This window comes from Electrophorus electricus, chromosome 12, assembly GCF_041902795.1.
Source record: "Electrophorus electricus isolate QZ-2024a chromosome 12, ASM4190279v1, whole genome shotgun sequence".
Classification (NCBI taxonomy): Eukaryota; Metazoa; Chordata; class Actinopteri; order Gymnotiformes; family Gymnotidae; genus Electrophorus; species Electrophorus electricus.
This window is the reverse complement of record NC_137508.1, coordinates 15,796,026-15,811,775: the sequence shown is the minus strand read 5'-3', so window position 1 is coordinate 15,811,775 and position 15,750 is coordinate 15,796,026. Positions and strand designations below refer to the sequence as shown.

Below are 15,750 nucleotides of genomic sequence, written 5' to 3'. Positions count from 1 at the left end.
ATTCTTGTACAAACGTCTTGTATTCTGTCCAAAGCATTTATGAAGTTGCTACATATTAAGAGGTACCAGTTTGATTTTAACAGAATGCTGTAATTAAACACATCTTGGATTGTTATTTATGTTTACTATTTAAACTGACAGTGGTGCACACGGTCAAGAGTGGCCACATAAAAGGGCATTTTTCCTCTTCATTATCAGATATATTGATGCCCATTGATTCTTATAGCTAGACCATTCTTTTAAGATCAGCATCACTACTACAGAGAGTGTTCTGTCATACTTGCTTCATACTCACTTGATATGAGTCAGGACTGCAATTTATGCTTCATGCTTTTTCTTGGGTAATTAAAAGTTATGAAGTGCTTCAGTTTTTATTGAGAAAACAGTAGATATGGTGCATTAGTTTTATGACATGTTTTTACCAATATATTATACTGAAAAAGTTAAAACAGTGTTGCACTGGATATTTGTGACAGTGTCCAGAGGACAGTGGTAATGTAGGTGGTTTTTAGCTTTTGCATAGCTCTACAAGTGAATAAAACATTTCAGATGCTTATAAGTTTACAAAGGAAATTGCAGGTGTGATTGTTATTTTTCACCTCCATTATATGTAATGCAAAGCATGGTCCCCTTGTTCAAAATATATAGTATGAATGCTATACTAGCTTACATTGTTCTTTTGCACAAATGCATATTTCACAGCTGCAGTTATTCTACTATGGAAATTACCTTTGGAGGACTGCTCAGGCTGATTTAGCCACTTCCATCTGGTTAAAATTACAGATCCCGCCCTCTCTGATGGGCGGGCCATGTTGGCAGACACTAATGCCTCGCTGAGCAAAGCAGTCAGACGTGCGCGCTGTATGCTTCAGTCAAAACGCGAGCCGCTGCGAGGAAGTACACTACTCTCAAACGGCGACCAAACAAAAGACTCGGAAACAATCCCGTGGATGTTGTTTAACGGTGTTGACCAGGATAGTTTTTTTCACACCGTCAACACAGTTTTGAACATTTTTAATAACATTTTTAAAGTCCTTTGCAAAGAACTTCTGGATGCAACTTCTTTTAGAGTGTTTTCTGGCCTTTTATGTAAACAGAGTTTTCGTTGCATTCTATTTCCTTGTCATTTTTATCTTTCGAAATCTATCTATCGAAATCCAGTAATCCTATGATCTTCGAGTATGATAAGGTAAGTCGAGAAGGAAATATCGCACCCCGATCAAAACCAGCTTTCAGTTAGGTTTCCCAAAAGTATTAAAAATCTGTTTATGAGTTGTTAGTGCTAAATAACAGTACGTTTCTTTCTCTGGAATTCAACGATATTGCTGTAAAATCGCTATGATTTAAGATATAAAAAGCATGTATTAGCCTGTCTAATTTTGTGTAAAATTCTACGATTATTGCAGAATACTGAACTTTAGCTGTTGTAAGTCCAAAATAACCATATTAATATATCTACCAATGAAATACGAAGAAAAAAGTTTATTAGGCACGCAGGTTACCATAAAAATGAAACATCACATCGCGCGGTCTTGCCTCTTGAAAATGGTGACGCGCACCGTAGTTGTTCACAGACAAGGTTGCAAAGTAGATAATATAGTGACTGGAATGTCCACTCCCCTTAGTGGTCTAAACGTGTCATTTAAACAGACTTAATTATTTAGCCATGTTGTACAAAGGATAGAAGAACACTTGTTTGTTTTTGTTTTACTTTCTCCTTCCGATTTACCAAGGCTGGAGAAGGGAACCCGTGAAGACGGCAGTCCGTTTTCAGATTAAGTTTTGTTGTTGTAATACGCAAAACGGTGTACACTATGTTGCAGCCGAGTCAGAGATTTTGTGGCTTTCCATTAAATAAGATTTTTAAAAACATATGATTTTGTTAACAAACAGCGGTGTATAAGATAGCGCTGTTTAATTATCTATATTTCTTATTTATTATTCAGCACGCGATGTTGAATTTTTGCGAATTTGTGGAGCCGAGCCGAATACCCAAGGTTGAACCACTAGGAGGTGCTCATATTTCCAGAAAACTTTTTCGTGGATGAGTTTTGTTTGGCTTCTTGACTGCCAATCAAATAAGCAGTAATCCAATCATATCTTATGCCGAGAACACATGTTTATATTTCGCTCTTTAGACTCCCAAGTTTTCATAGCAGCCCTGCGGACATAAACGTGTGAGTGGAGGTAGAGTGAGTGCGCTAGTGAGGTCTGGGCTACTTTATCATCGAGACTGTCAGCTACCCTTTTCTGTTTAAGAAAGTGCTGCAACAGTCTGCAGTTTTGAGTCAGTCATAGACTCCGTTTCACGTGAGTTACGAAATGAAATTACATTATATTGTTTTAGAATTGTTAGCTCAGAGAAAGGGGATTATTGTATTTTTCTTTTTACAAACCCACTAGCTATAATAAACCATCGTATTCGGTAATCTCTTTGTATGAGGGAATTATTCGCCTAGTTCCTACTGCTGAGGTGCTATCGGGTGTATGTTTGACAGTTTATAGGAATACACACTTTAATGTCACCTGTAAATTGAATTCGATTATTTGGAGTGCGGGCTTTAGGGAGTCACATCGAAGGAAGAAATAGGAAGTTAACTTGGCTTGAAGTGGAGTTTACTTGTGACGCAGTTTACCGGGCTCCTACACGCGCGGCTGGGCACGCGCAGTTTACCGGGCTCCTACACGCGCGGCTGGGCCACTTTCGACGCGTTTCAGAAACTACAGTGAGCACGTCGCGGAGAACGATGGTCGGGCCCGCGTAGTAAACATAGCGGGCAGTGTTGACTAAACGAAATCCAGGCTGTCACTTTTCAGCCGACAGTTCGAGACGTATAGCTCTCATGCATGTGCTGTATATGCATGTAAAATGCATAACCGCGGTGGTTAGTGTGAGTTAGGTTCCACATGAAAAATAATATTCTTGACCAATTCGCATGCAAAACAGTAATTACTGCTGTTTTATTTGTCCTGCAGACGGCAAAACCGGGCCAATGGCCCAGCCTTCTTAAAGGAGCAGGGGGAAAGCGGAGAAAACACCGGTGTCGGAACAGCCTCCCGGCCCGAACAGTTTGACTGCTCTCATCCGAACCAAGGGGACCAATTTAGGGGAGGGATTACAAGTAGTCTTTCTGGTTACCATTCAAGGTCGCCTCTATTCCGAACTCTCTCCAGATCCTCGAGTGGATATTTTTCGTTCGACAGTGAGCCAAGCTCTCCACTAATGACACATAGCACGTCTACTCAAACTCCGAGTCCATCTAGTCAAGTGATAATTCACGCCCTGCAACGCATTTCCGAAGCGCAAGGCAACGGTCAAAATTATGGTAAGGCTCCCCTCCAAAGTTTGTAAATTGTTAATATGTTGTGGCAAACACAACATTGTGCGCTATGGAGTTTAAATTCGCAAAATAAAAAGAATAGCACTAGATATTTGACGTTCATTCACTTTACTGCGTTATCCTCAAAGATATTTGCATGTATACTCGCTCTCATTTTTAAGTTTCTCTCGCTGTGCGTGTGTTTGAGCCCATACTTCGTGTTAATGAAAGCCATGAAGCGCCTATCGTCTTTTTAACTTGCACGTTTGTTTTGACACAAGTTACCGAGTAGCAAAATGTAGAACGAGCCGGCGTCTGCTATATGTCCGATTTCTTGTAAACGAAGTCCCGTGTTCAAATCGGCACAGTTGTAACGCGATTATCATGCTAGCTATGGTTTGTGGCTGCGATAGGGAATATTTTAAAGAACCAAAGAAAATAATTATCTGTCCCCTGGTGTCAGGTGTCATACTGCAGATCCTCTCTCTCTCTCTCTCTCTCTCTCTCTCTCTCTCTCTCTCTCTCTCTCTCTCTCTCTCTCTCTCTCTATATATATATATATATATATATATATATATATATATATATATATATATATATATGCACACATATACTCACACACACATACATGAACTTTGCATGTTTACAAGCATGTGCTTGTATGTACATCTCAAGGGACAGGAGGTGTGTTTGAGCATCAACATCTTGCAAACCCACCTTTTTCTTTTGCATTGTTTAAACTATACAGGAAGTTAGTATACGATGTCTTTGTTTCTGCATACTGTTGCAGAGGCTTCAGGTGGGCAGCTTCACCTGCCTGCAGCCAAAATAGAGAGCTGTGCCTTTTGTAAAGACTAGACACGGGATTGTGATATTCCTGCTCTAACCCATTGAGACCCCAGAGATAGGAGGCAGTGATAAGACCTGTGCTTATAGTGCCTCACTAGCATCCTGTCTCTAAGAGGCTACTTTTAATGGACATGGAAAGCAGCACTAAGCTATCAGGCCTCTCATCTGTCTCATCCACAATTTGGTTAACTGACCAAAAGCCGCTTGTTTAGATGTCTTGTTTGGCTTCGTTGTGTGTCAGCACATGCAGACTCATTGTGTTTTTTATGAGATATATCAAAAGGTTTATCTTTGTTGGCAACCCTCAGTCAAGGGCTGTGGATCATCCAAGCCACTGCCGGCTAGTTGTGAAGGAGATCAAATAAATTGGTGAAATTTCTGGTGTGGAAGCCATGCCTAAGACATAGATATAAAAAACAGAAAAAGTACTCGTGTTTAGGTCAAAACCGAACACGTTCCAGATTAATCCAATCACAGAGACAGCCATCCACAAATAAAACATAGCTGTTATTATCACCTGACAATATCGCTGTCAATAATATTAGCCTGTGGCATGCTAGTAATAGTAGGACACATATTTGAGTAATATCTTGAGTGAGATTTGAGAGATTTAATAGTGAAAGCCTCAGTTAGTCTCTTCTAGCTGTGTGTGGAAATGAGTAGCATATGGTCGTAGTATGATTGGGCATGAGAAATAACAGTAAAACTGGTTCTCACTTGAGTCATAGCTGGAGAGTCAATGCAGGTTCAGCCAGATTGTGGTTGTAATAATAGCGCATAGCCTCAATGCTCTCTTCATTGTTATTCAGACCAGTGCCCAGATTTACTGCCCATCTCAGAGTAGGACAGCTGATTTATCTCACCTGTATATAGCATTGTCAAAGTTTCTGACACCCAGTTGTGTTGATCAAAATCATATTTATCAGAATCAATATTGTAGAGATAGAGCTTATATGTTTCACACTTCTAAGCATCAGCATTGATCCCTGTAGTCTCTATACTGTAGAATAGTATTCTAGTTCAATGGTGTCTTGAATTCTAACCTAATGTATTGGCTAGGATACATTCTATGAGTAAATAACTTTTGTAAGTTGCTCTGGATAAGAGCATCTGCCAAATTCCTTAAATGGAAATATAAATGTAAAACCACAAAATGTATCTATAAATTCCTGTTAGAGGTCATCAGTTCTTATGTTGCTTATTGTTTATTTTTTCTCATCAAATATTTTGAATTTTTTCAGGTGGTGAAATATTATTTGTTGTAATTTCGATGATTGACCACGATAATATTAAATGTAATACAGGAAATTATCCAAAAAAATAAGAACAGGAGGCAGACAAACATAAAATAACAAACAGGAGGCAGACAGACTGAAAACTTTATCAATATCTACTGTCACACTAAGGGCAGAATTTTATTTGTGAAAATATTATGTCAGTCAATTAAGTTAAATCATGTTTTTCTAAAACTAAGATTCAGATCAAAAGAACTGTAGCATCTTTGATCAGTGAAAAACCTGTCATAGACTGTCAAGGTTGATACAGGGTTGACACTTCCGCCTGAGTGTCAGATTGAATTCATTATGCATGCTTTTCCAAAAAAACAATGCATGCTGCAGTGCTCATGAAGAGCCACTAATTTGCATGGCAGGCTAATAGTTTCTATGTGCACGTGTTTCTAGAGTTATGGACCGGACCCCCTAATGAAGCGTTGTCTGTGAGGGACATGCGAGCGGAGTTGTACGTCGCGCAGGAGCTGCGGCGCATCGGTGATGACTTCAACCGAATTTATTTTCGGGGGGTGAGTAATGTGAGAGCATGGGCACATGGGTGTAGGAGTGTGTGCATGTGAGCGTGTGCGTGTGAGTGTGTGTGTGTTTGTGGGTGTGTATGCATGGGTATGGGTGTGTATTTGTGTGTAGGTTGCTGATATACAAACGTCAGGTGCACAATATCCTTGATGATGATTATTTCATTCACCGTAGTAATACTGACATGCTTTGGTGTTGTCTGAGGAACATCCAGTGTCAACTTTTTAGTCTGAGATCATTATCAGGAGCTGGAGAGTAGCTGCTTGAGAGAGTGCATGTGAAAGTTTCAGGTGAGGGTGAGAGCTCAGGGAGTGTTTACACATGTTCATTTGGAAGGATCTGTGTGTTTTCTTGACTGAATTGCTGAACATTGCATCATTTCATTTGCAATCTAGGTGCTTCCCTAAGGTATGGAGTGAGGAGTGAGGTGTATTTGGTGGCACCCATGCCTCTTCTTAAACCATAATATTTTTTGTTTTTATTTTAGTGTTTTTTCATAGTAAGCATCAAAAGAAACAGTCTTAATACCATTTATTAGACATTTATTACATGTTAATTATACATCATAATGCATGAATTTACATCATAGAGCATACTTTCTGTACTAAGAGTTGTACATATGCAATGGATCTTGAACTAGAGGTCAAAAGCTAAGCATGTTTTTAACTGCAGTGGCTTGCTTTCTGGCCTGTACGCTTGTGGTCCTGTGGATAAATCTGTGGATAAATCCTGACCCTTTATTTCCTCTCACACAATATTTAAAGCTTTAGACTGGCTAAGTGTGCCTTTGTGATAACTGTTGGCATGTGGGTTTATATCAGAAGTTAATACACAATGGCATGTGTGCCATTGTATTAGAGTCTCCAGCTGCCTTGCAGTGTGGAGTGCTGGTTAATTGCAGTGAGCTCTTTATGCAAATAATACCTTATCGGCCATTGGCCAATCTCTCTCTGGTTCATCATTGTTCATCTTGATTGGCTCCATACAACAGATTATTTTTTGTTGAAGAAAATCCCAAAAATAATTTTAGAGTGATGGCTCTATTTTATGTTAATTTATTAAGTTTTTAAAGTGTTTTGGAGAAGAATGTTGCTTATGGATGCTTTTTTGCTCTATGCTTTAGATCTCAGATCATATTTTTGTTGTTCTGTTATTTCTCTACAACATGCTTATGTTTTAGAGCACAAAAATAGAGAGAGGAATTGTAAGACAACAGGTTTAAGGAATACTTCATCCAACCATTTTAACATTACTCATAATAAATGAAGGGAGTAGCATAGCAGCATAGTAGTGGTTACATAAAGCAACTTTCCTCCATTGTTAATAACATTAGCATTTTATGTGTTCTTTAAAGGATCTCACTCTATTACACCTATTGCAGATATCTTGATGAGCAGGCTATACCAGCTTGCTGACTGTCGAGACAATGACTAATATTCAGGTCTTGGCCCACAGCGGTGACTGTCACGTTTGTGTTTGGGTTATGTTTTCCTGTAACTCCATGTAGAAGTTACTAGGATGTTAGAAAAAGGATGATGTCATGTGCCAAAAACAAGAACAGGTATAGTGGTATATGTTCATCCTTCTGTGTTCCACAGAACATGTTTGGGGTTTTTTTGCCTTTTCATTGTCAGTTTATGATATATACATATGTTTATGATATATTACAATAAAATTGCATGCACTATATTAATTAAAATAAATAATTTATGCTTGGTATGACCAAGATTGTGCACATGATCAGGACACTATCTCAGTCATTTCTCTGCAAGACCTTTTTAAAAGCTTTAGGAATTTTTACTTGTAACTATACTATTTGCATTCTTTCCAAAGGCTCTCTCAGGACCAAAGTATGCATGAAAGGCACATATTCACATATTGGCCATATTCACAAGAATGATCTTTGTATATTCATCACATATTGAGCATTATTGTTTGCATAAGGGCAGATTAGATTATCAGTTTAAACTTAGGTCTCATTATGTCCGAGTTTTATACAGCTGAGTGAAGTACAAATATGCTCAAAAAAGACAAACATTTCAAGAAATGAGGTAAGAAAAGTCAAGTAAATATGATTGAGTGCAGTTTTTTACATTTACATTTATTATATCTTCTTTGTACTTTCTTGGTGTTCTGCATCATTGTAACAGACCACATATCTTTGCTTTGGCATTCAGACTGACTGCAAGAGAATGTTTTTTTTTTTAAATCTCGTTAGGTGACATTATGTATTTTAATTTTTGTAGGCTGTGTTTTCTTCTGTATGCATTAATAAATAGCAAAACAAATAATCAATTAAACTTAGGGTCAGCAAAATTAGGACACTGTGCTTGGTAAAATTCCTTCAATTTCTGAATGCTGTGAATAAAGTATACCCGAGGTAATAGATCTTGGGATGTAACAAGCTTTATTATTCTTCTATGTCTGTGTAAAGCACTTTGGATTCCCACTTTGTATGATAAGTACTATACAAATAAACTTGCTTTGCCTTGACTGTGTACTCAGAGAGAAAAAAAAAATTTCCTTGCCTGTCAGTCACGATGTGTGTGAAGTTTTGGAGGGAACACTGAAGGGAGGAGCAGTATTTGTTTGGCAGTGGAGTCTCAAAACAGTTAGATTCAGTCTGCTTCTACCAGAGTCACTGATTATGCATTTAAGAATGCTTTTTTACACAAGCTAAAAGTTTTAAAGATAGTTGTCATTAGTACTTGCCTCCCTGGATAATACTGTTGCATACTGTTTTAAACAATAACATGGATGGACATTGTTTTTTTGTATGTGGGTGTCAGTTTCTCCAGGAAACCATTACTCACCAGCATCCACACACAGTAAAACACTAACGTTCACACCAAATAAGTGCAATGATGGGTGTGCGTTTACATGATGCCATAAGAGAAGATGAAGAACATTATGATGTCCCCTTCTTCCTACCACTGATAGTAATAGTTGCATGGTACTGCTGCTAATGAAGTCAGTGGTACCAGTAAGACAGAGAGAGAGAAATCTTCAGTGTGTTGCATGGCAGGGCTTGTTTGTGACTGGGACAAGTTGACTTCATTATGTTTACCCTGTGGTTAGACTCTGGGCTCTAATTATTCACTGGGTCATTCTACTTAGCGCCATGGAGACACACTCAAGGCCCAGCTAGACCTTCTCTTAGTCAGGGTCAGAATTGAGCTGGCCTGTGAACTATCAAAATGGAGGGGTTACTATTCTTTTTCCCCTCCTGTTTTGTTTATTTTCATTTGCTCATATCTGTGATGTCATTCATCACGTTTGTTTTGCCTGATGGACACACATCACCTGCTCTTGGTAACCTTGACCCAGTTTCGGGATTTGATGTAATTATGCAATGGGTTGTCTTTCAGTTTTCTTTTCTGTCCTCTTCCTTGACAACTCATGACAAAAACTGAACTAAGGTGAAGGCCAGGCTCAGGATACTGGAGCAAGATGAACTTGACTTTATCCCTTTTTAGGTTAGAATAATCCTTCACACATATCCCATCTGGTTATGGGCCTTCTTCGTCAACACTCGATGTCCTGTTGCCTCAAGTGTCAACCTGACAAATTTTTTTTTTTACCATTGCCCAGTTTTGCTTGACCTCAACAGGTCAAACCCATGCAGTTTTGTCAGAGAACTTGTAATTTGACCATTTACACCTCTCTGTTCACACCTCTTCATTTATACAGAATTTACCATGGCACTGTGTTCTTCACTCTTCACTGAGAATATTTTGTTAGTAATTACTACAGAATAGGTCTTGACAAGGATTCATCTCACATAGAGTACTGTAGTTTACTGTAGTTTGCTGCAAAGCATATTGGAATCTCAATATGCATGAATACAACATAACCATTGCAGAGTAGTGCTTTTATCTATATCATGCTGCCCTCGCTGGGTCATACAGTGCCCATTCACTTCATGTTTCATGAGGCCCGATGTGAGAAGTACTGGTGCAAGACCAGTGGACACACTCTGCTGCAGTATGCAGACCTGTCACTAATATGGAGCAGCAGTTTGGCCTCAGAGCTGGCTTGCACTTGCAGACCAGAGTGGTGTTTGCAGCATGGCCTGCCCGCGCACGTGCTGGATCACTGGCAGCACCACGCATCAGTGTGCTTTTGTTGTGAAGCCTCTTCCCCTCCCCAATGAGCAGAACACTGTGGGCCATTGTAGCCACTGAAACTTCTATTGACTCACATGGCCACCTCTCAGGAGATGGGTAATGGCATTCATGTTCAGACATGTTGTTTGGCAGTGTGTAACTGCTAGCTCTGTATCTCCCTTGAGCAATTTTTTTCCTCTCTTGATTGACTGACTATCAGAAGGACTGAGCTCTGACAGTTGTTGTCACCAAGGATGAAATGAATGGTTTGACAGTTTACTATTAGCAATAGGTGTCATTAAGCGTGAATACATGTCATTGTCTGAGGTAATTAGTGTAATTTGAAAAAGCCTCATCACACACTTTTGCAAATGCAAATTCTTTCACTGATATACTGCCTTTTCTTCCACAGAGTACTTGAATTGAATTAAATCATGGATTTTGGAGGATAAATTGATTTGAATTTTAATTTAATTCTGTAGTTTGTGCTAATAAAAGAAACATAAATTGCAACAGCTCAAATGAGTCTTAAGCAAGAAAATCGCTTTCCATAAATCATTTGAGCAAATTCAGCAAATTAGGTTTAAAGGTTAATATTACTGTAGATACTACACAATTAAATGGTAATTCAATCATCCTTGCTCTCTTTTTTAATCACAGTGAACAAAAAGTTATTACTTGTGTGTGTGTGTGTGTGTGTGTGTGTGTGTGTGTGTGTGTGTGTGTATGTATGCGCGCGCATCACATGGCATGCCTAAACTGAACGCACATTCGACACAATAATTAGTACATGTATACATATGCATGTTTTTTTCTCCTCCGGCAACTGCAGCCATGTGTACTAGTTAGTTCAGCTGCACATCATCTCATCCATGCTGTGGCAGCTCAGTCAGGCTGGAAGGCTTGTTTTGCAGTGCTCTGGCTTTGTTCAACTGTGACTCCTCTGTTTGTCTTGCATGCGTTTTCGCGTACGCTTAGACCTCAGGATGTCCTTTGTCATGACTTGTTCAGGGAGTAGTTCATTCAACAATGCTAATGTAACTAAAAATAAAATAAAACCTAGAGATAAATAGGGAAATTTAAATTAAGAGATAATCAAAATCAGAGATAACTTGCGTTTACTAACTAGACCCTGATAACTTTTAATATTTAATTAAAAGTTTATGTTTAATATTTAATAACCCATTTATTTTGGTGTGAATATTGACTTACAGTGATTGACTTATAGTATTGTATGAAAACATGGCTGCCCTTTGCACATGGTGGCATGCTGAAGAAGCTGGTCTTCAAAACGTATCTGCATCATTGTGAATCATCTGGTATAAAATTCATTGACTCAAAGTGATGTGGCTTGGCACTATTACACACACTTGGTCTGAAGTAATCAAATGTCACCCTGGTGACATACTGAGTGTTGTGTTAGGAATTAAATCTTTCCTTCCCCAAACCCAGTCATTCATGTGGTACTAATGGCTTGTCTCTCTCTCTCTTTCTCTCTCCCCTTCCTCCCTCCCTCTGTCACACTGCAGGGTTAAATCTCCCTCAATTTACTCCACTTCCTCCTCACCTGTTTCCTCTGGCTGAGCACACAATTACTCCTTGGGCACGTTGTGGTTTTTGGCTGTGTTTTTCTGAATTGAGCGCTCCTCTTGTTTTTCACCGTCTGCATTTGTTTATTGAACACACACACACACACACAGACACACACACACACACACACACACACAACTAGAAAAGTGGCATTGCTGAGACTAATTCCAACCACATGCTCCAGGTCAACATCCTTTAATTTTCCTGTCTTTTTCCCTTCAAGCTCACACCTGCCTTAATCCACATTTTAATAATTTTTATATATATGTATATTTGTCTCCTTAATCGTTACCGGCACTTTTATCCAACTTTATAGCTGAACATGAGAGAATTGTGTCCTGGAGGCGCAGTAGAGGCAGTCCCCTAAGCCTGATGTTTTTCACCCTTCTTTTATTGTGTACAGGAAAGGGTTTTTTTGTCTTTTCCTTTTTCACTCTGGATTGTGTTTCCTTGTGAGTTCCTGCCAAGAGCCCCCAGGGAAAAGTGGCCATTTCTTATCATGGTCACTCTGTGTGTAACACTGAAGAAGGCCAAAAGAGGCCACTTACTCGACACAGCCAGGTCTTACTCAGGCAATCTAAGGAGAGTCCATGTCATTAGCTGGAGCACTTCTTTTGAAGACAGGAGCTCAGAGTGGGAGAAGGACATGATACCTGGAAGCTAGTGTTAATATTAATTACATTTATTCCACTGTGTAATGCTGAAGTGATCGCTTCCTGGACAAATGAGTTTGCAGAAAAAAATCCCAGGCTTTTATTGTACATTGTTTGTGGATTTTTCTGAAATAATTTTATTAGTTTTCTAAGGGCATGGCTTTCAGGACAGATGACTGCTGTGTGTGGGGGCGGTGCTTAACAAGTGTGTATGTGCCAAGCTGCATGTTAGTGTTTGCCTGCTGATTTTATTAATGAGTTTCCACATGATTTGTTTAGCAAATTAGTTATTCATGTTTGTTTGTAAATGTTTAATGCAAGTGTGTGAATGTCTGCAGGCCTGCTTACTTCTTGTGGTGAAGTAAATGAATTTTCTAATTTCTCATCTCCACAGGTGGAGAGGAATGGTGGTGCAGCCCAACAGCCTGCCCAGAATGAACCCGCTTTGCTGCAGTGGATTGGGCTCCTGATTGGACGCCTATTACAGCTTCTCCTGAGAAGAAGATAATGGGCACCCTGCCCACCCAGCAGACAAGTAGCACCAGACTGTACATATGTACATAAGAAGCAGCAGAACCAAACCCACGCTCCTCTATCTTTCTGTCCCTCTCTTGCACGTAGGGATTCTTCTCTCTGCTTGTGGACCTATCTGCATTTACAAGCTTTCTTCTGCTGTCTGATGTTGACATTCCCTGTTCAGAGGAGGACATACTGGCTAAGAATGAAAATTCTGGGACATAACCTGGAGTAATTTACGGCAATGTTTCCTGCATTGGTGGAAAGCTGAGCCATTAAAACACTGGGAAGAGAGGACTCTCCATGCAGTTTTTCCTTACATGAAGAGGTGTGGAAAATGTGCCTTCATTGACGTTGTGCCTGATGTTACCTTTTTCTTCAGCAGTTTCCATTAGCTTCATTCAGTCCATTTTTAAAGCATCTGTATACTGTATTTATTTGCCACTGTTCTATTTAAGTTGTATATTGTTTTTCTTTTTTCTTACTGAAGTGGATGATAGTCAGTCTGCGGTAATGTTGTAGTTCTGCCTGCCCTTCCATTCTTCACTGAGTCAAAATTTGCACTTCTGTTTGAATAATCTGTACATGAAGTTATAAGAAATTATTTGAATATTCATATATTACCTTATGGCCTTTGGGGAACAATGAAATAGAATTGTGTGGATAAATTCTACATCTGGTAAGTGAAAGCTTGTTAGCGCAGTGTAAAGGCACAAAGTCAGAAATTGAAGACGGATGTTTTTGAGTACATTTGTTTCTTCATTTGGGCTGTCATGAAGAATAATCCTTTAGCAAAAGCATTATTCTCACACTGTGTTATTTGCCAGAGAAACGTTAACCTTGGCTTGGTGCCTCCTCCATGCTTTGATGCCAAGTCATTAAATACTGCTGGAGGTTCAATATGCACACCACCCACAGTCAGGCAGCATTTTCCTTCAGAGAAAGTGAATGGAAAACAGTGAGTGAATGAAACTTCCAAAAAAGATTATAGAGGAAGGCTCCCCCTTCAACATGATTTTGTTTTTAACTTATTTTGGCCCATTGGAAATGTAACATACTAAATTCACATGTAAATGCTTTTAGTGGAAATAATCTAAATGTATGCATTCAACATCATTGTTGGTTACCACCACTTTAAGATATAGAAGAGAACACCGGAGCTAGATTCATGTTTTTGATGGATTTTCAAGAATGAGAGCTGACCTAATAGTCTAGATAAACTTGATTTCAGGATTTTGTACAAAACTAGCCTTAATTACTCAGGGGATTTTATGGATTTACCTGTGGATATTTCTAGAACAAAATGGACTTCCTTCCTAATTCAGTCTATAACTATACTCTACAAAGGCTATTGTCTTTGTCAGCCTCTGTATTGCCGTTGCCCCAGTATTCCATTAAGTGTTCCAGTAGACTCAGGTCTTATTCCAGATCTAAGTTCTTGGGAAGTGTTCATTATCATGAATTATGTATTAAGTACATGAATAGAAGACATGGAAATTAAAAACTCACTTGCAACACACGTCCAAATGTGCAGTTATGTGTATATGAGTTTAGTGATATATTTTTAATTCCTTTCATTTTGCCAAAATGAAAAAACCCAGGCCATTTTACCTTTTCTTGGCCACTTCAGGTTTACCAGTCAAACCAAAGAATTTTCTGTCTACTGTATGTAAATGTTGAGACTTCCATTCTATCTGTTCAGTATCTATGCACTATATATTCCAACTAATTTCCTTAAAGTCCCCATGTAATGATTAGGACATTGTCAAACCCCTGGTATTCCAGCTGTTTGTACTTTTTATTCTAGAACAAACTTTCTCAAAGAAGATGAATTTCAGGCAAATCTCCATACTACTTCACTGGACCTAACACTTTTAAAGTTGTTCAGTGTTGTTGCACTGAGCACCCGCAAATAAACTGATTTGACTCCACCTTGCAGACCCAGTACATTTGTAGCAAAAAGTCATAGTTTTTGTTTTTACATCTGTTTTGTTATGTTTTGCACTGAAACATTGCTGTGCTGAACTTGTGCAATACTGCTGTAAATAAAAGCCTCTTCATTTAAAATTACTGAACTAGTGTCTTATTTAAAGCACAATTTTATGACTTTTAACAATGCTGTCTTTAGGAATTTAATAGAGGACTTTATACTGAAAGTCAGTTCTTTACATATACCACAGAGAAATTGTCTTCTGCCATTGTGACAACAGTGCCCAGTCTACTCATTTTAAACACTGAATTTTACTAATACAATTCTGCTCATTTGAATCATGAATAACTACCAGGAAACAAAAAATAATCAACCAATAAAAGTAGAAATTTCAGTGCATTTCTAATGCAATAATCAAAGCAATAACACAGAAAAATTGATGTACTAAATTTTTTTTACCATGCATCTCAAGAAAGGAGGTAGTGTGTATAACAGTAATATGTATAACAATGTGTATAAACTGAAATTGAGGACAGAACAATAGCCAGAAGTGTTAAGAAAGTACCTGACCATACTGTCAATGAAATCATATGCATCAATGCAGCGATGCAAATGACTGCAACAGTACAAATGAAGTATTTTAATCAAAAACAAATATTTTCCAATGCAGTGGGAAGATGAAACATCTGGCAATTCAAAACACCTAAACATGGTGGCCGAAGCATAATGGCTCCCAACTCATACATCATTATTAGTGAGATAGCAGTGTCCTGGCTTTTATCAAATATTCCCCAATAGATGTTTATAAAATCAATCTTTAAAACTCATTTTCACTTTCTATTATTTGAGTCCTTCTAGAAATCATGTATCCATACATCCAGTTGTCTGTTGCAGTATGTTTCTGTTCAATCTGCATGTACATCACTAGTGTCACTGTCTTATTGCTTTTTTTTCTTTTATTTTGTCTTAGAATTT

At 38.5% G+C, this 15,750-nt stretch overlaps 1 protein-coding gene across 1 annotated transcript; it reads left to right on the top strand.

The window, feature by feature from the left end:
- The first annotated feature begins 862 nt into the window (after positions 1-862).
- On the top strand, positions 863-14,912 carry bcl2l11 (BCL2 like 11). Its single transcript, XM_027028007.3, has 4 exons — positions 863-1,189; positions 2,977-3,326; positions 5,852-5,970; positions 12,724-14,912. The coding sequence occupies exons 1-4, from the start codon at positions 1,182-1,184 to the stop codon at positions 12,835-12,837; spliced, it is 591 nt and encodes a 196-aa protein (XP_026883808.1). The 5' UTR covers positions 863-1,181; the 3' UTR covers positions 12,838-14,912.
- The last annotated feature ends 838 nt before the right edge of the window (positions 14,913-15,750 follow it).